Source organism: Choloepus didactylus, chromosome 5, assembly GCF_015220235.1.
Source record: "Choloepus didactylus isolate mChoDid1 chromosome 5, mChoDid1.pri, whole genome shotgun sequence".
Lineage (NCBI taxonomy): Eukaryota > Metazoa > Chordata > Mammalia > Pilosa > Megalonychidae > Choloepus > Choloepus didactylus.
In genome coordinates, this window is record NC_051311.1 from 2,174,408 (window position 1) to 2,197,539 (window position 23,132).

The 23,132-nt window shown below is 44.6% G+C and overlaps 1 protein-coding gene across 1 annotated transcript in view; it reads left to right on the forward strand.

Annotated features, from left to right (window-relative positions):
- The window catches only part of STAM (signal transducing adaptor molecule), an 88,211-nt gene extending 65,820 nt beyond the window's left edge, over window positions 1–22,391 (forward strand). The window contains exons 6-14 of the mRNA XM_037837660.1: window positions 3,560–3,650; window positions 5,322–5,514; window positions 6,726–6,820; window positions 9,364–9,452; window positions 12,990–13,077; window positions 13,466–13,520; window positions 14,014–14,167; window positions 15,784–15,935; window positions 20,610–22,391. Coding sequence (XP_037693588.1) covers window positions 3,560–3,650; window positions 5,322–5,514; window positions 6,726–6,820; window positions 9,364–9,452; window positions 12,990–13,077; window positions 13,466–13,520; window positions 14,014–14,167; window positions 15,784–15,935; window positions 20,610–20,790 — 1,098 coding nt within the window. The 3' untranslated portion in view covers window positions 20,791–22,391. The remainder of the gene's footprint in view (window positions 1–3,559; window positions 3,651–5,321; window positions 5,515–6,725; window positions 6,821–9,363; window positions 9,453–12,989; window positions 13,078–13,465; window positions 13,521–14,013; window positions 14,168–15,783; window positions 15,936–20,609) is intronic.
- Window positions 22,392–23,132: the final 741 nt, after the last annotated feature.

Here is a 23,132-nt window from a genome sequence, read left to right on the forward strand (position 1 = left end):
AGCTATATAGTTATATAGTCATCTTCAGGAATCAAGGCTACTGGGTTGCAGTTCAACAGTTTCAGGTATTTCCTTTTAGCTATTCCAATACACTAACAACTAAAAAGGGATATCTATATAATGCGTAAGAGTAACCTCCAGAGTGATCTCTCCACTGATTTGAAATCTCTTAGCCACTGAAACTTTATTTTGTTTCATTTCTTTCCCCCCTTTTGGTCAAGAAAGCATTCTTAATCCCACGATGCCAGAGCCAGGCTCATCCCTGGGAGTCATGTCCCATGTTGCCAGGGAGATTCATACCCCTGGGAGTCAGGTCCCATGTAGGGGAGAAAGCAGTGAGTTCCCCTGCGGAGTTGGCTTAGAGAGAGGGAGGCCACATGTGCGCAACAGAAGAGGATCTCTGGGGGTGACTGTTAGGCATAGTTACAAGTAGGCTCAGCTTTGCCATTGGAGGGGGAGGTTTCCTCAGGGCAAGCCTCTAGATCCAGGGCGTGGCCCACCAAATTGGGAGCCCCTGTTGCTTAAGAGCAGAACAGGAATTCTCCAGGTGGAGAAGTTTCATAGTTCTACATTTTTCTCCAGAACCTCAAGGGGACTTTGTAAATACTTCATTTTCTGCCCAAAATATTCTGGGATTTATTGGGGTATTACATTAGCTTATACAGAATAACAAGAGCTCATGCCCTATTCTAGGGTCCGTGTAATTATGATGTTTAAATAAACTGACCAGACAGGTTAAATTAGATAGTGTGCTACCGAAAATATAAATTTTGTACCAAATAAATTTCTTTTCTTTTGGTCTCACACAGAAGTTGGAGTTTTAAAATACAGTCAGTATCATCCTTTACCCTGTATTCTAATCTACCTTAGTCCTACCAAGTCCGTTTCATTCATATCTCTAATTGATGTCTGGTCTCTTTTTTAGCTTCTTGAACAGTTGTTGTATGGGATAATGCTGACTTTCAGAGCTGCAGAACTCTGAGTCGCAGGTGTCACACAGATACCCAAAGTTCCAGGGAATTGCCAGGTTATACACAAAGAGCACACCGTTGCAGAATTTGGAAAATAACAGTTAAAACTCAGGAGTAGATGTGACTGCTGTAAGAGCTTACAACCTAGGAACCTTTACAATGAGCTTTATTGAACATTCTGTGCTCCTTAATTATCGGTTGTCCAACCTCTGCCCACATTCTATCCCTGGGAACCTGTGCTCTCGCATTCATTCTCAGCACTTGCTCATTATAGTTAGTTTATGTTACTGAGGCCTTGCAGTATTTGTACCTTCTTTTTTGGCTTATTTCACTCAACATAATAATGTCCTCAAGCTTCATTCGCCTGGCTGCACGCCTCGCAGAGAGGAGCTGCTGGAGCTGCCTTTTCCTCAGGGCCGGCCAGCGACTGGTACTGCTGTTAATGGCAGGGCTTCCCTGGGTTTTGAAGCCACTTGGTTGCTTCAGTCATTGTGATACATTTTAATCAGACTTGATTTTTGTCAAAGCAAACTTAACCAAAAACCATGAAAATAAATTTTTCTAAATGTATTTTTTCATAAAAATACAGAAGAAAATTATGTTGACACACTAAGGATGGGCTTGCTTGTTTCTTGCACCTCCCAGCTGCAGCGGCTCTCACTTTGGCAGTCGAGAAGGATGTGATGCCAGCACCGCCCTGTCCCTGCGCGTTAATGCTAGGCCTGGGACCTGGGGGCAGAAGGGAGCCGCGAGGGGCGTGCGGCTCGGGTGCGGGGCTCAGGCACTCCACTGCACCTGCTCCTCGGCTGATCAGATCCCTTCGCAGACCACAAGGGATCAGTTTGCCTATGTTGCAAAATTCACTAAATCATGAGAACAGTTTTCATACCTGATGAAAGAGTTTGTCTCTGACTGAGCATACCAAATTCTCAGGAGTGTACGATGGTTGAAACATTCTCGAAAGATTAGAACTAGTGATGAATCATAATAGAAAGTGATTGAAGTTGTATTCAGTGAACTCCAAAGAATTTAGTCTTAACCACCTTTTCTAAAAATAAATGTCTTGTGCATTTGTTTGGCATTATGAGATGAATATGAAGGATATGGAACTTTATTTTACCATGGTGTTGAATAGTGTGCCTTTCATTCACTCAGCAAGCACATTACGGAGTACTTGCTGTGTCCCCTGTTTCCTAACAGACCATCTGCCTGCTGGGCGGGGAGGCAGATCACAAAAAGGGGGCTGATGGTCTGCCACGGAGCAAGGCCTGTTCTAAGTGCTGTACATGTGGCCATCTGAATATTTGTTAGAATTCATTTGTTTTATTGGTTGGTCCGGGGATTGCAATTAGATTCCTTTCCACAGTCTCCCTCAAGCTAATATTGTAGCGTGTCGTATAAAATGTAGGAACCTGTCACTGTGTCCTCCGTCTACTCCCCACCCCACATCCTTTGGCTGTGGCTGTCTCCTGCGTTCCATCTGCACACACTGCAACCCCCATGAGACAATGCAGCGCTTTTGCTTTCAACCCCGAATGGACCCCTTCTCACCTGACTTTGGAAGCTGCAGGCGTCAGGTCGACCCTCGCATCGGCCTGGGAGACTGGGTGCAGTTTTTGCCCTCCTTCTGCAGATGGGGTCTTGAGAGCTGGAGAGAGGTGGCTGTGGGATTTGAGCCCAGGTCTGCCTGATCCACGGCCTACGTTCTCAAGCACCCAGATCGTGGTGCCATGTGGGAACAGGGCAGGAACGCCTAAGTAAGGCGGTTAGGAGTTCTTCATTGAGAAAGCCGTGTTTTAGGGAAAACGGATGGAGCAGAAGGGGGTGGGGGGTGTTGCACACAGAAGCATGTGTGTGTCGGAGTGCGGGTGCCAGTGCATGGACTGGGCAGTGGCCACTGGTGGTCTCTGGGCTGGGAAGGAGCTGGTGGGCCGGGCTGACTGCTGTGCCTTGGCTGCCACTGCAGAAACCGAGAGGCCTGGCGAGGGGTGTGAGGCTTGGTCATCCCAAAAGGGTGAATCGGTTTATGTTTATGTTGGTTGCACACTACTTCATTGACAACACATGTTCACAAAATATGCTCAGGTTAGTAAGTTAATTATATTGCTATGTATAATATAAATCTGGGCTCCTAAAGATAGCATCCTGACTTTTAGTTTTGAAGGAAGCAGTCAGATATAACTTGCATAGATTTAAAATTTGAAAGACTGTTTTAAAAATAGCTATCTCTTTCCACCTCCCAACCCCTTTCCTGGTTTCAGAATTTTTCAGATTTTTAAATCTCTGCTGTTAGTTTAGTTTTTCTTCTGATTTGCATACTAGACAGTTTAGTTTAACCCCTTGCATGGCTCCGTCCTGGTGACCAGATGCCTCCTGCACACCTGGGCCTGCACTGCCCACTTCAGCGACTGGATGTCACCTGCATACCTGGGGGATGTTTTCCCTAGTTATGCCTCTTTGCCCTCTCTTTCCAGAGCAGTTTCTCCCTTCTTCTGAAGTCTGTGTAAATTCATGCAGTCTTGCAAGTTCCTAGAGGGGGAGGAAATCTGAGAGCACCTCTCAGCACTGTGTCCTTGTCTTTGTGGCAGGCTGCAGAGCAAGCCAAAGCAAGCCCAGCTCTGGCGGCCAAAGACCCTGGCACAGCGGCCAACAGCAAGGAAGAAGAAGATCTAGCAAAAGGTGCGTGTGTTAAGTCCCTGATGGCAGAAAGAAGAGAGGTCTCCGATTCAACCTTTTTTTTTGGTCTGAGATCCTTAAAAGAAATAAAACTTTATAGCTAAAGCTGAAATACACTTTGTCCCCTTCTCCTCAGAGACAACCACCATCATATGTACCTTTCAGTCTGATATTATAATTTTATGATAAGACTACCAATATATATCCATTCATAATGTAAAGCACCCTTTGAGTCCATTAAATTGTTTTTTTCATATATGGTATGAAACTCTCTGTACCATTCTACAAATTACTCTTTTTACTCAACATTATTCATAACGAGACATAGAAATCCAGTTCACTTGGGACTGCTGTATCGTGTTCCAGTGTATTAATGACCATACCGTAGTGGGACGGGCATTCGGGCCTTCCCCATTTCCGTCCTGGGCAGTGCTGCAGTGAGCATCCTTGTACACATGTGTGTTTTCTGTGCACGTGCGTGTGGCTTTGTCGATTGTTTGTGACGAGAGGCGGGGGTTTGGGTTCGGGGGTGGGTGAGTGCTCACCTTCGCTGCGTGTGCAGGAAAGCCACCCCTCCTGGTTTTTTTTTTTTTTATCTCCTGAAAACACTTGGTATTTTCAGAGTTTATTTTGCAAATCTGATAGGTTTAAAATGGTGTCCCATTTTAATTTTCATTTCCTTGATTACTAGTGAGGTTGAGTATTTTTTATATGCTTATTGGCTGTTTTGATTCCCTCTTGAGTGAATTGCTTTTTTTTTCCTATTGAGCTTTTTCCTGCCTAAGTAATGATGTGTAGAGTCTTTATTTTGGGTATTAATCATTTGCGTATTGTATCTATTGCGGATGTCATCTTCTGGTTTTTGACTTATACCTTAACTAATGGTGTGTTTTATCAAATGAGTTTTAAATTTTGAGGTAGTCACAATTTTTTTATTTTCTGTGTCTTAAGATATTTTTCCCTACCCAAGGTCCTAAAAAATTTTTGCTTTATCTTTTTCTGATAGCTTTATTGTTTTCATGTTAGGTCTTCTGTCAGTCTAGAGCAGGGGTGGCGGGAAGGAGGAGCTATGGTTGAGTTGAGAGAGGTAGTCAGATGCACTGAGACGGTGCTGCAGGGGCCCCCGGCGGCACCTGAGGTCGAGCTTGGGGACCCTCGGCTTCAGCGCAACCCTCAGCCCTCGGAGCAGGAGGACGCGGGTTCTCGGCGGCAGCCTTGCGGCTCTGCGGAGTGAGTCTGCAGCCGGGCTTGGGGCTCCGACTGCCCTGGAGAGTGGGATGACCATTTTGGGAACTTAAGCTATAGAATATAGGAATATGTTTAAAAAGTGGAAGAAAATGTAAAATATCAGCAGCTAAGCTACAAACCAAATGAATCCATGAGTCTTCATTTTTTTATTCACTCAGAATAATTTGAATTGTATCAGTAAAAATGAGTCATTCTGTACAATTTTTTGTTAGTTGGTTTATTTTAAAATTTTCATTTGTAAATAAATAAAAGGAACAATAATTTTTCTTCAGTGTATTATATCAAAGTATGTTGTAGTTTCTAGCCAGACTATTGAAAGAAAACTACTTTTAAATTCTTTGAATTACCTTCAGATCTCTGTTGGTGCTTCTTTGGATTGTTGGACATTTTAGCATTTTGGGTCTTCTTAAACCCATTATTTTCCAGCCATCGAGTTATCCCTGAAGGAACAGAGGCAACAGCCAACCCCACTTTCCAGCTTGTACCCCAGCACATCCGGTCTCTTAACAAACCACCAGCACGAAGGCCGGAAGGTTCGTGCCATATATGACTTTGAAGCTGCCGAAGATAATGAACTTACGTTTAAAGCAGGAGAAATTATTACAGTTCTTGATGACAGGTAAAGGTTAATATTAAATTGAGTATTCCTGTGAAAACATATAACTTATTATTTCTGTATTTCCTGTCTTCCCCATTATTCCTATTGAACTCAGTTACCTGATGAAAAAAAGTATATATAAACACTCAGATATTTGCTCTATATGAAAGTTGCTTGCTTTGCCTGGATCCTTATTTTGTGCTTTATTTTTTTCTCTTTTATTTCTCTTCTATTATTTATTTTATTTCTCTTCTATTATTTATTTCAGTGGCCTGGCTTAATCCATTCATTTTTGGTTCTATCTAAGAGTAATATGAGTATTACAGTATTATAGATTGTTAAATTAGTAAAAACTTTTATATTTTAGAAAATACCCAGCACAGGTGTTTATATTTATGGAATTTGTAAGAAACACATAATAAGTTTTGTTTTTTAACTCAGAATGATATATCCTTGTGGAACAAATTCATTTTACACAGATTAACATATTTACATTATCATAGAAATGGTGATACAACAAATCAGTTTATTTTCTACAGTTTTCTGATGTTAGCTTCTTGGAAATGAATTGTTACTGATAAAGAATATTAAAATTTGCTAGTAATTTTTAAAAATAAATTAGATTCAAGGTTTTTCCTATAGTTATTACTCTTATATTCCAGTATTTTTTTCTTGAGTTGGAAGAAAATGGGATAAGGTTGAGCTTGTCAGCCAGGAATTGTGCAAAGCCCTGATCATTCTTTCATTCAGAAGATGTTTGTGGGGCACTTGCTGTCCTCAGCTCTGTTTGCGTGTGCCAGGCACCGGGATGCGGGCACGCTCCTTGCGCACATTTCCGCTACAGATGATGTCCCTGGCAGTGCCTTGTGTCGGGGGAACGTGCCAGCCAAGCCTGGCCCCCTCTTCCCATAGCGCCCATGAACCACCTAAAGGTGAAAGTGCTTGGAGGTGCGGGGACCCTTCTTTGGGGGAGAGTTTATAGCTTTCTATTATGTCTCCACAGATTCACTCCTTCGGAAAGACAAGAACTGTGTGTTTAATATTAATTGCTTCTTATCTTCTCTGAGACCTCAGTTCTTATTAGTAATAAAAATCCATTCATTGCCTCCTTCATTGGATTGACATGAGATTCGAATCTGGTGATAATTGGCATTAAACACTACACAAGATAAACTTTGTAAAATTGTAGAAATAATCTTTATTTTGTAAAGCATTCTTTTTGTTCCTCATAGTGACCCTAACTGGTGGAAAGGTGAGACCCATCAAGGCCTGGGATTATTTCCCTCTAATTTTGTGACAGCAGATCTCACTGCTGAACCAGAAATGAGTAAGTATTTCTCAGCCTACCAATGGATGATAATCTGGAACCCTTGTCTTACTAAATGTTGAGTAAGTGCCATTCTTGGGAGAAGCGACTCTTAGATGTTAGCCTTCTAGGTCTTTACTGAACATGCAGCTCTCTGGGTGGGATATATATGTACGTGCATACACATACATGAAGGTAGTACCATATTATTAACCGGAAATAATCTAAGAGTTGAATCATCTGTCTACCGAGATCTTTAGGCTGTTGACATTTTAAGAGTTTTTGTATATAACTTGGTAAGATACTATTATCTGTCAAAAGCTCATCTCATCTATCCATAATGCCAGATAGAAAGGACCAATGAAATTATAAACCACAAAATGCATGGGTCTTTTTTAATTTAGAAGAATTTTAGGAAAAGTCCTTTGTCCTAGTCATCTCTTTATTTCCAGCAGCTTCTTGTACTTGCTGTGTCTTACCAGAATTGAAACCACCTAAATATTTATTGTATAAATTATACATAAATACGAGATACTTTAAGAACATAAGAACACTTCTCTTTCAAGAGGACTTACAGATCTGTATAACGTGCCCTCCTATGGGTAGGCCAGGATGTCTCTTGTCATTTTTGTAGAGTCAGATTCCTGATGCCAGTTCTTTTAGTGACATTCTTGGTGGAACTCAAAAACACACTGTTGAGACTTGTATGAACTTGGTGCACAGTATGTTGACATTTATGCTGGGCTGCTGCTACTGGAGCTGGTATTCTGTTTTGTTTTGTCCTGAATCAGCTGTTGGAAGGGATGAAATTGTCTTGGACTTTGATTCAGGATGAGATCCAAGATCTTACCTCTTATCTTTCCCACCAAATAGCAGTGCGGCTTCAGTGTGAGTGCTCTTGGTTCTTCTCAGATGTTTCGCTCTGGACCTTCCAAAAGAGGAGCACAGGGTTGATGTAACAGGGTTACATTCTCAAGATTGGGAAACAGGTGCTGGCGTTTTCTTTATGAGGGAGCAGAGGCTTCTTCACGTAACCTGTCAGATAGAAACATCTGTCCTGCCTGGCCTGGCTTGATTTGGAGAAGCAGGAAGATAGTGTATTTATCTAATTTATACCTACTTATGTATATTCCATATGTAAGTGCGTATCATACATGAAGGTAGTATCAGTCCCTGTGAGAAGAAGGGACGTAGGCTTGTGGGCAGCCGGGAGACGAGCTGGCCGTGTGTGCTAGCACGTGGTGCCTGTAGTGCCAGTGCGGTGCTGTGCTCGCCTCGTGCTGGGTAAGAGCTCCAGATGGGAAGAGCAGAAGCATCTGTAGTTGATGGTTCTTCCCCAGGGGAAAATGAAATTGGCTGAAACTTGTTATGGCTTGTAGACTTCTGCTTTATGGTGATTCGAATAGGATGACTATATTCTTTATGTTGGAAATGAAACCTTTTCCATTTTATTCCTTGAAAGCCCACACAGAATCCTAAGTGACATGGCCTCTAGTTCTCATGCACGTCCCAGACCCGGAGAACTGGGTGGGGCGGCCTTCGGATCCGAGCTCTGCCTTTCGTCACTGTCTCTTGTGCAAGTCTTTAGTCTTCCTAAGCCATGTGAGCCTTGTTGGGAAGTGGGCACTCTCATGGGCTTGTTTTGGAGACTCAACTGGGGAAATGTAAGTGTACTCCACCAAGCACATTTGGTAGTTGAACAAATACTGTTTCTCTTCTTAGGTCAGCTCCTCTCCCGTCCCCTTTCCCTCCTGATTCTTAATAATATTTCCCTGCTGACTGACCACATTGAGTCAAGGATGAAAAGTACAGTCTTCATCTGGAGAAGCTCATTCCTTAGAAGCCGTATATGCCTCATTGTTACGTTGGAGACGGCTGGCTCCCTATATTAAAAATAGCCTTCTGTTTACTGGTTTGTGCGATGGGAAATGCTTTTAAAAACTGGCATGATGAACAAGGGAAGATGTGCTTCTTCCCTTCTTTCATTGCAAAGTGTAGTATAACTAGAAAATAAAGATTGATTTAGTCAGAAATTCAGATCCCTGCCACGGCCGCTTTCCAAGTTCTCCGCTGGCTTGGGTGTTGTCTTCTTAGGGAAAATTCTCTGAGTGGTATAGCAGAGGGCATACAGCTCAGTTTCCAGGTCACTACATAAAATAGCATGTTTTTTCTGTAAAACGAGTTTTTTCTTTGAAAGGACTGGTCATTTAAAAAGAGGATTTATTTTTGCTATTGTGAAGGTTCGTTTATGCCATTGTGAAGCTTTAGTTTTTTTGTCCATCAGTGTACTAAACACTGATATGTGGTAGGTAGTAAATTTTTGTTTCAGGAATATAACTTATTTTTATGGAAGTATCTTTTGTGAAAAATGTAGTCTTTAGACGAAAAAATTAAGAAATCTTGATAGAATTTCATAAAGTAATGCTCTGTTGATTTTCCCAAAATGGAGTCTCTCAACTTAATAAGAATTTAAGAAAAATCCAAATTCTCTCTTGGAAATTAAAGTTTTTAAAATTGAATTTTAAATTCATTATGTAGAAATGATAAATTTGTGTATTTCGCAGTTAAAACGGAGAAGAAGACAGTGCAATTCAGTGACGATGTTCAGGTGGAAACCATCGAGCCTGAGCCAGAACCAGCCTGTATTGATGAAGTAAGTGCTTCCTGGGGGCAGCGGTGGTTACTTTGTATCAAAATCTAATTGTTTTTCTTGTCTGCTTTAAAATGGTTACTTAAGAAATGCATGTATTTTTGTTTTTGTTGTTATAAAATTCAAACAGTACAAAGATTCTTCTCGAAATGTTTTCTAGTCCCATTCTACTTTCTGTGTCAGTACATTTAGCTCTACCTCATTATTTTAAACTCCTATTAAACATCCTTTGAATGGATTTATCGTAATTAATTATTCTGTTGATGGACCCAAGTCATTTACAGGGTTTTTTTGCAATTACAAATGGTGTTATAGTAAGAATTTTTTGAGCCTCGATTGCTGTATCTTTAGAGTTGCTATCCAGGAATAAAACTGCTCAGAAAACTGAGGATCTGTGTGTCTTTTTTTGTTAAGAAGTACCTTTAAGCTCTTCACAAAATGGGATCGTACGCTCCCATCAGTATTAGATGGGAGTGCCAGTTTCCTCGTGTGCTTGGCAATGGGCACTCAGGTTGTTTGCACATCACTCGGGAAGGCACGCCTCACTGGCGAGCTATGAATAAGTAAAACTGGTTTACTGCCTCTAGAAATTAAATTACCACTCATTTTTATGTAAACCCTTTCATAAAAGCAGTGTTAATGTGTTGAATATCATTGGGAATGATTCTTGGTTCCTCCTTGGATTGAACACATTGTAGTATTTGGAGAAAAGCTTATGCTCATTTTATGTTAACTATTTCCGTAGGCCACTGCCACATCTGAAACAACAGTACATAGTTTCATGATTGTGTTTGAAAAAATAGTGTCAGCTTGGTGACAGCTCAAACCATACATTTTGGAACCATACACTAGTTTCCAAACTTGTATTATTGGGAGCTCAAACCTGGATTTTCTTGAATTAAGGTAATCTATCCTATTAATTTAAGCTTTTAGACATTTCTGCTATTGTCTATATAAAAAGTAAAAGATTAAAACTGGTCACTTTTCCACCTTTAAGCATGTTTGTGGTTGCCTTTTTCTCCTTGAGCTCCCTGTTACCACCTTTTTGAGTACTATTAACATAACTGCACTGAGCCAGCTTAATGGCACAATATTAGAGTATGGAGCCAACAACCACCCGTTACATTGTATCAGTCAGGGATGCAAAGTGACCCACAGGCCAAATCCTGCCCATTTTCCATTTTTGTAGACAAGTTTTATTGGAAGCAGCCTAGCTGGCTCAGGTACGTAGTGTCTGGGGCCACTTTGGCCCTGCAGTGGCGGCGCAGCTGCTAAGCCTGATCCTGACAGATGTTTGCTCACTCTGCTGTAGATCGTTGTAGGAGAATTTTTTCAGATCCTCAGTTCTGATGAATACTATTTCCTAAAACCGATCTTCTGAGAACTCTCCCACTTTCCAGGAGAAAGGCTGCCCTTATCCACCCTGAGCCTTGCTGGGGCCCATTGCCTCGGAGTGTCCACATCTCCATGGACAGTTTCAGGTATCGGGGTCCAGGTTAAAAGAGTAATGAGTCTAATGACTGGGCAGCACAGCTCAGGTGGGTTTGTATTTTTTGCTATCAGCAAACTAGAAGGACCAAGTGAATTGTCAGCTATAGATTACTAAAGGTAATTCTTTGTGACAGGTCATTGTGTTTTCTAGCATAAAACTCAGAAGATATTCAAAGAACTGCATGGTATTTCTATAACAAACCTCATTTACTTATTTATGTGAATAAGATTTCTCATGATTTTCATCAATGAAAGAGGAATAGAGTAGATGCTGAACTCTGGCTTGTTTTCTTTTTCAAATTTGAAATACAATTATGTTGTTTTGACCTATTACTTGCTAATAGTAATCATGAACTCCTCCAGAAGAATTTTTTTTAACACTTAGCATTGTCATCAATTTGTATACATATTTTTATTGCAAAGAAATTTGATAAGGTCACCAACAGAAGACTTTGAAGGATATTACATTAGGATAAAAATTTTTAGAAGTCAGATGGAAATATGGTGAGTTTAAGGAGGAAAAGTGAGCAATTTGAAATTCCTGACAGAAACTGTCACTGTGATTTTTAAATGTTAACGATGGGTGCAAATTGCTGTTGTGTTTTAATTTCTTGGGGTATATTTAAAAGATTATGTTTAAATGACAGTTTTGTTTTAAAATTTCAACATTTTAAAATATTCTGGAAATTATATCCTCTGTAACCCTTAAAACGTGGAAAATGTGAGAAGTTGTCTTTAAAATTAATATGAGGGGTTTTACAGGTTTATAGCATTCTTTTAGGGGAGACAGGAGCCAAAGTTTGAAGACCTCTGTTTGGAGAAACAGATTCCAAAAGATTACACAAAGTGCCAAGGAATCCAGGAGGGCCTGGGAAACCGTGTTTGCCGAATGCGTCACGGAAGGGCCCTTGCCCCCCTGGTGGTCTGCCCCAGAGCCCGGCCCCTGCAGTCCGTCATTCGGGCAGTGGGCAGGACGTGGTGAACAGAGGAACAAAACTGGCCCACGCGTGCGTGGACTTGCCGTCTCGTTTTGCTGTAGTTTTTTTTGTTTCAGGCAAACTTTTTTCCTTCATAAGCTTTCATTTATTAGACTAAATGAAATGAAAATTGGGAATCTTTTACATTGAAAACAGTGTCCCTCTCAAAGTATAGGATTCTTCTGACTTGGGAAGGGCTTTTTGATACACTTGTGCCACTTTCACTGGTGATTGACTCATTTCTCAAACTTCTTTCCTTCTACACAGAGTACAGTTTTTGTTTTGGTTTTAAATAACTGCTTTGCTTAGAATTGGTAGTCTTTAAATTGTTTATCATATGTACCTGTGTTTAGTAACATAATTACTTAGCAGCCATATGTTGGGAAAGGTTGGTAATTATTTTAGTAACAGTCTTTGGTACATTAGATCTGTATTTTGATTTTTAGGGACATACGTATAAATACACAGGATGTGATGGCTTCACTGGTTCCATTGGTCCTTATAGTAAAGAATTCTCTGAAATGAATCTGAGCCATTGGTTTGCAACACCTTCCAGCCTTTCCCACATAGGGGAAAGACCTTTATGATGAACTGAAACCTTAGAAGAAAGAAAGCATAGAACACATCCCTACAGCCCTGCCTGGGAGAATAGCTGTACACAGCTGGGCCTGGCCTTGCTAAACCGCTGTGGTGGCCCCCACAGGGGGTGAGGCGTCGCTGAGTGGTCAGCCACGAGCGCTGCCGCCCGGACGGAGGCCCCCCTGCTGCTGTGGTGGGTGTGACCGGCCAGCAGCTCCCTGCTCAGAGCCACCCGAAACTGCAGGCAGCCCTGGGCCCGGGAGACGAGCGCGCTCCTGCTGTGGTTTGTTGCAGAGGTCTCTGTTAGCTGCTTCCGGGTCGGTGGGGAGTTTCCCGGACGCTGGCGTCACGCGCTGTGGAGGAGCACCCAGGGATAGCCAGTCCCTGAAAGCACAGTCGGGTTGTCATGCTGTGTCCACGGCCCGTTCACCCATGAGCACGTGTTGTTGCGGGAGGGTTGTTGCTTTTTCGACTAACTGCTTTATTCCTGTAGGATAAAATGGACCAGTTGCTGCAAATGTTGCAAAGCACAGACCCTAGCGATGACCAGCCAGAGCTGCCCGAGCTCCTTCATCTTGAAGGTCAGCTTGTTTTCCATTTATCTTGGCAATAAAAAAGCACTCAGTTTACATCTATCATTCTGTTACACAGTGGTTTTATATTTAAGTAAAAGTGAGAATGATATAAAAAACAAGTTAGTTTCTCACTTCTCCTTGGCCCCGTCTCACTTTTATATGCAGTTCAAGCCTTTGTAGAATTTGAATTGTAGTTTTCTATCTAAATTAAATATTTTAGATTGAGTTGTCACCATTGTACTTTAAGAAAAGCAATCTTGAGCTCTGTGGATTGAGGTTAATATAATTTTTATTACTCCGTATTAAAAGCTTTATTCCTTAAGCTGTAGGAATCTCTGAAAGGTGGGCGTCCTTGTGCTGTGTTTTCTTATGTTTCTTCCCACCCTGTCCTCAGCAATGTGCCACCAGATGGGACCGCTCATCGACGAGAAGCTGGAGGACATTGACAGGTGAGGAGCAGCGTGCACCTGCCATGCGTCGGGGGCGAGCTGCCTTGTTTCTGGTTTTTTTTAAAGATGTACCCAGGGAACCACCTCCTGTCCTCTTGTTTTCAGTAGGCGTGTGGAATTAGGCTCGCCTGTGCATCTTCTGAGTGACGCCTTAGTTGACCTTCACTGTGTTTGTCCTTTTGGGAATAAGGGCTGACTTCTTCCCATCTTTGTAAAAGGGGCATTTCCGGAGCTCCAGGGGCCTGTCTGTAGTAACTGGGGGGAGCCTGGGTACCTCAAGGTGCAGATGGAAGCACAAGCACAGTGAGCTAGAGTCCCCCCAGCACATGGAATTTTGGTGGCCTCGGGGCTAAAATGCAGGGTATTTTCTGTCACAAGGTTAAATTTTTAATGTGTTGTTTTACCACTTTTTGCTATTTTTGGTATTTAAATGTGTCTTATTTAGAACATCACATCATTTAAATAGCTGTTTCAAATTGGTGTGATGTTTCAGAAAGCACTCGGAGCTCTCAGAGCTTAACGTGAAGGTGATGGAGGCCCTTTCATTGTACACGAAGTTAATCAATGAAGACCCCATGTACTCCATGTACGCAAAGCTACAGAACCCGCAGTATTACGTGCAGACCCCTGGCGTGGCTGGGTCTCAGGTGAGCTTTTAGCTACTCAGGTGTATCCTATCATAGTCTCAGATACATTTGAGATTGTTTGGAATAACTCTTTCTAAAACATGCACAGAAACTTCTGAAAACTTTTTCTTCTAAAAGTAATGTTTAGGATGAAAATAAAATTGAAAAGAATATTCTGTTTGGCAAACAGTATAGAATAAACAACTTATACCCATAGTCCTTTTTTGATTGCTTTTATATAGGGGTTCAAATCAGAGTTACCCTTTTTTTTTTTTTTTATTTTTTTTAAATACAGATACTCTGGCTCACCCCAGACTACTGAATCATAATCTTCAGGGGTGAGACCCAAATATCTCTATATTTCTAAAGCTTCATAGGTTAATTATCGGATTAAGAACTGCAGTTTTTGTCTGAGTAGAATTTCTAATTATTATTGAATTCTTCTGCGTAGGTACAGTTTGGAGTTTTATAGTGAGCTGCTTTAATCTGGAGTGTTTTTTGTCCTTTCCGTGAGAACACATGCAACACGGAGCCCTTTCCGTCTGTCCACTGCAAGCTCAGAAGTTTCTGGGCAGAGGGGTCGTTAGCCAAACGAGCCACTGTGCCCACAAACGTGGGCCCACACTTTGTTGAGGCCATCATTCTGGCTTGGGTGGGGAGGGGAGCCTGGAGAGAGCAGCTGAGCTATGGGACGGGGGCCAGGGAACACTGTTCCAGGGGCCTGACACCAGCCTGAGCAGAAAAACCCTCACATCCAGCATGACCAGGGGCAGTTCTGGGGCTGCTCTGGAGCCCAGTGGTGGCATCTGTGGTGGTGTAAGAGGGCCACGCCAGGCAAGTGTTGTCGTCGTCCCCTGGCGACACCACGGCTGCCAGCCCACAGCATCCGCCTCACCCCATCTTTTCAAACATGTGACATGGAAGGTGCTAATGAATACTTTAGAAGATTAGAACATTCTGTGTGTTTTAGGTTTTAAAGGGTTAAGATTTAAATCTCTTCAGAATTAAAAGAAACCCAGCCGGCTGCCATTTCTGTAACTAAAGTTTGTTGGAACACAGCCATGCGTATTTGTTTTCGTATTGTCTGTCTGCTTTCCGTACTGCCGGGGCCCAAGGCTGAAGCGATCGCCGTCTGGGCCGCTGTAGGAGTAGTTTGCAGACCCGTGCCGCGGAAGGCTAGGTTGTCGGATGTTCAGTGTACTGCAGTGTAGGAAATACAGATTGTATCCATAGGTAAACGTCGTCTACTGGCATAAAATGATGGATCCACATGTACTTCCTAAACATCCTCTGGGATTCCTTCTAGAGAGGTGCTTCCAATACCAACATGGAAAGGAGTTCATATTAGTAACAGTCTCAACAAGTTTCTTTACTGCTTCTGTATGGAGATAAATGAATTTAGCTAATGTTTACCTAAGAACAAAAACGAACAGAAGCCCACTTCGCTGAAAAGTGCTTTGTAAAACGTCTAATGGGAAAAGTAATTTTTTAAAAATTCACAATTCCAGATACGTAACTTTTCATTTTGCAGTTGAATGCCCCTGTAAAGAAAGTTTGGTGTGCCTGTTAAACATGTAGTGCAATTGTGTTGTAAGCAGCCTGTTTCTCTCTCACGTGTTCCGTCCTTCCCGCTGCAGGTGTACCCGGGGCCTCCCCCGAGCGGGGCTTACCTGGTGGCGGGGAGCAGCCAGATGAGCCGTCTGCAGAGCTACAGCCTTCCCGCCGAGCAGCTGCCTCCCCCGGCCAGCCCGGCCCTTCCCGGCCAGCAGGCCCAGGCGTCTTACCCCAAGTAATTGGACGATGTGTAGAGTTTGTGCTCTTAAAACCCCAGCGTGCCCCATCATCCGTAACCGTATGAACCAGGCAGGAAATTTGTGGGTAGAGGGTCACTATTGCCGTGTCAGCTTTGGTGGTGGGGAGGGGATGGTCGGTTCCACCGGACCCCCCGCGGCAGTTCAGAGCCCCTTTCACCGACTCGCTGAGCAGCTCCAGGCCCTTTCAGCTCTGGTTTTTTTAATTTTTAAAATTTCTATCGTGCATTCTTTTGCTTTTGTTTTTATTTGAGCCTATGATGATACTTGATAAGGACTTTAAAAAAACCTAAATTTGATAATGATAATTTATCATTTTTCCACAAATTTCTTATAAAATCTAAATTTTCAATTTACTATTTTAGAATGTCTCAAAGACAAACATTTCCTCACTTTTGCCCTACCTTGGAATTTACATTCCAATGTTTTTACATTTTTCAATTTGTTTACATTACAGAAAAGTAGACCGTTAGAAACGAGACGGCACAAGCAGTTGTCTGTCCCTGTAGGTCCCCGGGCAAGAAGTTGAATACATGAGGACAGGCCCCAGGTTTCCTCATTTACTTGAGTCCTCCCTATCACGGAGTTGCTTGTTAATTATATAAATGCTTTTTCTGCCTCAGTGGGAATCTAAGTGGAAGTTTTTCCCATGAAGTGAATGAAGCATAGGCTTCTGAGAGTACCTGTTCTAGACTGTGATATCCTGACTCACCTCAGAAGTTTCTGGGTGAGACAGGTGCATTTCTAGTAAATTTTCCGTCAGGGCTGGTGATGCCCAGGACCTCTCCACTGTCCTGGCTATTTTTGTGTTCTTCATCCTCAAAGAGCCGTCCTCTGGAGGAGCTTGGGCAGGTCAGGCCTTACTTTGAGGCCACATCTGGGACGTTGAAGTGACCTTAGGCCTCTTGAAGGCCTTCCCTTGTGGGTTACGTGGCTCAGGAGCAACCTTCAGTGTCACTGCCTCTGTCCCTGAGCTTTTTTTAAGTGGAAATCTGGCAAAATGAGCAGCATGTGGGGAGTGGCCATTCCAGAAGAGTCTGGGTCGTGGGGATGGTAGAGGTCGGTGCTGGGGAGAGCCAGCCAGTCTGTGGATGGGAGGCCCCCGGGTACTTCAGTGTCAGCCAGGAGCCCCCGCCCCCACTTGTCCTGCTTCCCTGTCACTTGCTTCCTGGGCCCCCGTGTTTCTGGAGGCACTGGGACCTGATCTTCTGGGTCCAGGCCTTGGAGTCGTCCTTACAGATGGGGGTGGCAGGGGTCGGGCTCCACCTGTGCGGCGCCGTGGGCCACTGCACCTCTCTCAGCGTACCTGCACCTGTCGGCCCGTGCTTTCTGGAGGGAGCTTCCTTGACATGTTCAGACCTCTCTGCCTGGCCCGTTCCTGGCTGTTCTTCAGTTCCTGGCTGAGCTGCCCCCAGCTCTGACACAATCCCCCCCTTTTGCTGTCAGAGAGCCCCGTGTTTGCTGTCACATTGCATCCTGCTGTGTAACTGCCTTTTCACCTGTCGGCGCCCCCACTAAAGCATCTCTCTGTTTTAAAACTTTATTGTGATAGCGCACGTATACCATGGAATTTCCTGCTTTCACCGTCCTCGAGTGCACTGTCCGTAGCATTGTGTACGTTCACAGTGCTGTGCGAACAGAAGCCCTGCACCTGTTCTGCAGCCGCTCCCCATTCCCTCCCCCCAGCCCCTGGTCACCTCGAGCCTAGTTTCTGTCTCTGTGGATTTGCCTGTTCTGGATATTTCAGAGAAGTGGGATCATGCAAAATTTTTCCCTTTGTGTGCTGGCTTTTTTCACTCAACACGATGTCCTCAAGTTTCATCCGTGTAGTTATGGCTGAGCAATGCTCCATGCTTGTAACTATAGTGTCTCGAGGACTGGAGTGGAGCTCATGCCCCTTTACACCTACGCTGTGCAACACGGAGCCTCACAGCCGGTAGGAAGGCAGCACGTGCTAGGTAAACAGATCTTTACATTTTAATGATGGGAATTTCAGGGGCTGCGTTAGGCCAGTGAGGTATATTTTTTTATTCCTTGCAAGGACTGCACAAAGGTTTTGAAGCAATTTTTAAAGGATAATATGAATATGTAATATATATAATATTTATAAAAGTGTAAAACGAAAGTGTGTGTGTGTGCATATATATGTACACATATATATGCTTATTTTTTAAATGAGGAAATGAGAAATTGCCAGCCAAGCAAAGCAGGTTAACAAAATTGGGAGGAGGAGGGCGAGTCAGAATCACATGCATTAGGGGTGGACAGCATTTGACCCACACTTCCCAGCTGCAGATCAAGGTCAGTGAGGATTTTTGGTTTTCGGTGGGCAGGTTTTCACTGTAGTTTCATATCTGGGAGGCAATTTCTTATTCTTTTACATATAATCTTGGTCCTGGGCTTTACCCTTTCCTGTCCTTCTTCCCCCCAGGACAGTCGTCGAAAGTTGGGGAAGGTGCACGGTGGGGCGAAGCTGCGAGGCCCCCACAGCCCATTTATGGAGCAGTTAGTCTGTGCCAGGTGCTGCTAGGCCCTTGACAGTCAAGTGTGATTTAGTTCCTTAGCCTCAAGGGGCTTACTGGCTAGCAGGGGAAAACATGCAAAAAAAAAGTCTGTAATTGATCACAAGATATTAGTTGCCCTGGAGGCACTTGTGGGCACTTCGGGAGCCCCAGGGACCAGGGCAGCTTTGCAAGAATATGCGCCCGAGCCGAGGAGAGTAGAGGAGATCCCCATCACGCAATAGGCTCGGCAACCCTGGGGTGCAGAGAGGAGGCGTGGGAGGCAGGCAGGGTCCTCCTCCCGAGGGGTTAAAGGTCATGCTGAGGGGGTGCTGGGTGTGAAGCCCCCGGGGTGTTCCGTTGAGGAGCCAAGGAGCCGGGTAAGGAGTCAGATCGGAAGCAGGGAGAGCATGTGAAATAGCCGTGAGATGGCAGGGGCACTCTCAGCCACAGCCAGCCGCGGGGTGCTCGTGCGTGCCAGGTGCACTTCCTCCTCGCAGCCGCCTGGAGGAGGCCCCCCGAGGGCAGTGTCCGCCGGCCGAGACTCCCCAGCAGGCCTTCTGGCTCCAGAGCGGGGCACTGGCCCTCAGTGATGGAAGTAACACAGCTTTGTGTCTCACAGAGCAGCATGTGGAAGGCCTTTAAGCACCCCTAAGGCCCCTGGTAGTTGGTGAGGTGTGGCTGTGAAGTCCCATTTACTGTAATAGTGAATCAGCTTAATTGAACAAAGTACAAGGGCATTGAATTTAACAATTGCTATATAAACAATAAAACACTGGAGGAAAGTAGTTCAGAAATAAGAAGATAGGCAATATTTTGAAAATTTGGGGCAGTTGTCTGTTGTGTAGCATGTTTTACACTTTTACTAGAAATGTTGGAGCAATATCAGTGTTAGTGGACTTAGTGTTTCTCTTTATGGGTAACGTAGTGCCTTACAAATGGTAGGAAAGCACATACTAGGTTGGGAACTGGAGAGAGGCCGTGGAGATGGTGAGTCAGGACCGCCCTGGCAGGAGGTCGTGTGTAAGTGGGAGGCCTTCGGTGGGGCGTGGACGGCCGCAGCGTCGGGGCAGGAGGGCAGGGATGGTGGGTGCAGAGCTGATGAGCGCCGGGCGGGCACACAGGAGGCCTTGCAGTTGCTTCTGTGTTTTCAGGGAAATAGAAGTGAGGCCAGCAGAGCTGCCCGGTTCCCTTATTGCCAGAGGCGCCCGCCTGTTCCCAGTGACCCCCCCCACCCCATTGCCAGCTGCCCCTCCCCTCCTCCTCTTGGAGAGACTCCTCCCTGCCCATCACCGTTTCTCTGGTCCTCTGCCCTCCATGCCACCCTCCTCAGACCCCCCTTGTGATGGACTGCTCTCTTCTCTGCCTGCTCCCCCCTCAGGGGTCCAGCCCCGGGACAGCGGGCACCACCCACAGCTGAGGATGCACACCTCAGTCTGTCTTTTCCAAGCCTCGCCCCGCACCCCACACTCCATGGCTGACTCCTGGATGTCTCACAGGACATGTCCAGGGATGCCCTCTGATGCCCCCTCCCCAGCCCACTGCTGTCCTCCTGTCGCCACTCTGCCCGTGATCCTGTCCTGAAGCCTCTAGAATCCATCTGGAAGCAGAGCCTGTCCTCTCCCCTGCCTTGCTGTCAGCACTCCCCTGTGCAATTGCAGGAGCCCCCGGCCAGCCACGTTGCTCCTGTGGCCAAGCCCGGCCTGTGCCGTGGCCTGCAGGGTGCCCTGTGGTCAGCTGCACCTCGGACCCTGCCCTTGGCTCGCCCTGCCCTGGGCGTCCTGGGTGCTTTGCCTGGAAAATGCCCTTTTTGCACATGGTTGCCCGGGCCCTCCCTCGTTTCTCAGGTCCCTGCTCAGATGCTGCCTCCACACCATGCTGGCGACCCCTCAGCCCAGGGCCTCTGGGCCTGCCGTGCTCACTCTTCTTCCTCCTTTCTCCTTCTGCTAGAAAGTAAGCTCTGTGATGGGAGCAAAAATTTCCCCCTTTCTTTACGATAATATACCAGTGCCTGAAACAAGGGTGTCTGGCCCAGGGTAGGCAGTTAATAAATGTCTGCCGACCGAGTGAGTGAACCCCTGGGGGTAACTTCCGCCCGCTTGTAAATGGCCTTGCGACCTGCCTGCCTCTAACGGGTGTCTCCCTCCACAGCGCCATGGCCGGGCCCGTCCAAGGACACGCGTACCCCGGCCAGGCCGCGGTGTTCAGCCCGCCCCCTGCCGCCGCCGTGGCCGCCGACCTCACCGTGTTCCCGCCCGCGGGGAGCGGCGTGGCCCCGCCGCCGGACTACACCCCGCCGCCGCAGCCCTACCCCCCGAAGGCCCTGCTGTAGGCCCGAGGCGGCTGGCGGCGAGAGGACCCGGCGCCCAGGACCTCCCCGGTGGGCGCAGGCAGAGCGCCGCGCAGTTTGCACTGACTGTTCGGAAGCCCCCACCCCCGAGGAATGAAGCGACTTACATTTAATTCCTGCCTTTCATAATACGGAACAACCGATTCCAGAGTGTCTCGTAAAATTACATGGTCTGTAAAAAGTCAGACTTACAAACCCTGTTGTGGCAAATACTATGTACATACTGATGTGTAACTTCCTAGGCCATTTTGCTTCACGATGGTGATCATGTGAATATATTTAACACTTAAGTTAATTTACATTACTATTTTATTTTAATCATGAACAACTACCATGTTCTGTAACATTTTGTGTAGATTTAAGACAATTAGCCTGTCCTTCTAGACTGCAGGAGAACCCAGTGGTAGCATCTTGACGTGAAGGCATCGTGTTGTCCCTGTTTCGGCTTCAGGTTACACCAAACCTTTCACTGCTGCGAGGGAAACGCGTCAGCCTCTGTGCACGGGCTGCGGGCACACCAGCGTGCGGGAGTCAAGTTTTGGTGTGATTATAACAGGATAACTTTCCCTTTTAAATATTGGCATCTTGGCAGGATTTTTCAGAATATTGTGAGACCCTGAGGCAAATTAAGTAGAATTACATTCTTTTTATCTTATTTTAAAAGAAGTAACGATTTCCCTCCTCATAGTTAAAGATAGTTATGAGGTTTCTAAGCTATGAACTGTGTCTTTCAGCGGCACTGGAGACGCGCTTAAACTGGAAAGGAGCACAAGTTACACTACAGTTGACCATCTCTTGTGATTATTTAGGGTGTAAACACAATTTAATTCACCCGTCTTTTAAATCTGTGTCTCTAACACATTGTAGCCTTTAATTCTTTATTAAAATGAATATAAGCAGATGTTTCAAAGTAATTTATATTTCTGACTTTGCATAACAATTTTTGTATTTGTTGTCTTCCAAATGGATTTTGGGGCTGCTCTATGGGATTCTAATAGAATTATGTTGGCTTCCTTTCAGAAGTATTTTTGAATTTGAGTATTTTTCTTTTAATTTATATGAAAAATATTTTCCACTGGCATTTATTTTAGCCTTTCTTCTTAAATATTTGTAATTCCCCTGGTTGTACTATATTACTATTTAACACTTTTATTTAAACAACTGAAAATTTGAGTCAAGCAACATATTAGGCACATTGATTTACCAAGTTTTGTGCCAAAAGTAAAAATTTAATTTTTGTTTTCTGAGACTGTTGTTATCAGGTAGTTGGTTTGCTTCCTTTCTCACAAAGGATTCCATCTGTGGAAGTCCTCTCTTAAATGGTGACTGATTTCATAGGTTCAGATTTAAACACCATCTTCAACTTAAGTGCTTCCCTCTCATGGTTGGTGTTCCTGTTTTAATTTTGATACCCTTCATGTGGAAAAATCAATTACAGATTCTCTAGAATGTTTTTGCCCTATAAAAGCCAAAGAATCGTGAAATGAAAATACTCTTATTACAATATGTATATGTTTTTCCTTATCTATTGCATTACTAGGCTTACTTGGCTTATAAAGTTTAAATAATGAATACTTAAAACAGATCCTCTATTAGTTTGTGCCTTTCATTTTTTAAGAATGAAAATCCCGGGTGAGAAAGTCTCTGACAGGTGGAGCACTGCTCCTCCCCCTTGCAGATGACACGGCAGGATGGAAACGGGCAAGGGCGGCCTGCTCGGGAGCACGGGCCACTGTTCTGAAATCTGTGTTGCACTTTTAAGAAAATGTTCTTTAAGATATCTGTCCCTATTTGAAGGAATAGATTTCTAAAACGAATTAACTATAATGTGAATTTCTGTGAAGCAAATTTTAGTTTCCAATTTATATCCTTTATAAAGTTTGAGGTTTGTTTACATAAAACAGTGGCATCCAGATGGGAAAAACGCAGCCCAGTCCCAGCCGAGCAGCCCACACGGGCCTTCAGACACCTGTGTCAGCGCCCTCACCCTGCATGCTCCTGGGGCCGCTCAGCAGGGTCTCGCTTCCTGCTAGTCCTGCTAGTCCTGCTAGTCCTGCTAGTCCTGGCTTAGTCCTGCTAGTCCTGGCTTAGTCCTGCTAGCCCTGCTAGTCCTGCTAGCCCTGCCTAGTCCTGCTAGTCCAGCTAGTCCTGCCTAGTCCTGCTAGTTTTTCTTAGCCCTGCTAGTCCTGGCTTAGTCCTGCTAGTCCTGTTAGTCCTGCTAGCCCTGCTAGTCCTGCTAGTCCTGGCTTAGTCCTGCTAGTCCTGGCTTAGTCCTTCTAGCCCTGCTAGCCCTGCTAGTCCTGGCTTAGTCCTTCTAGCCCTGC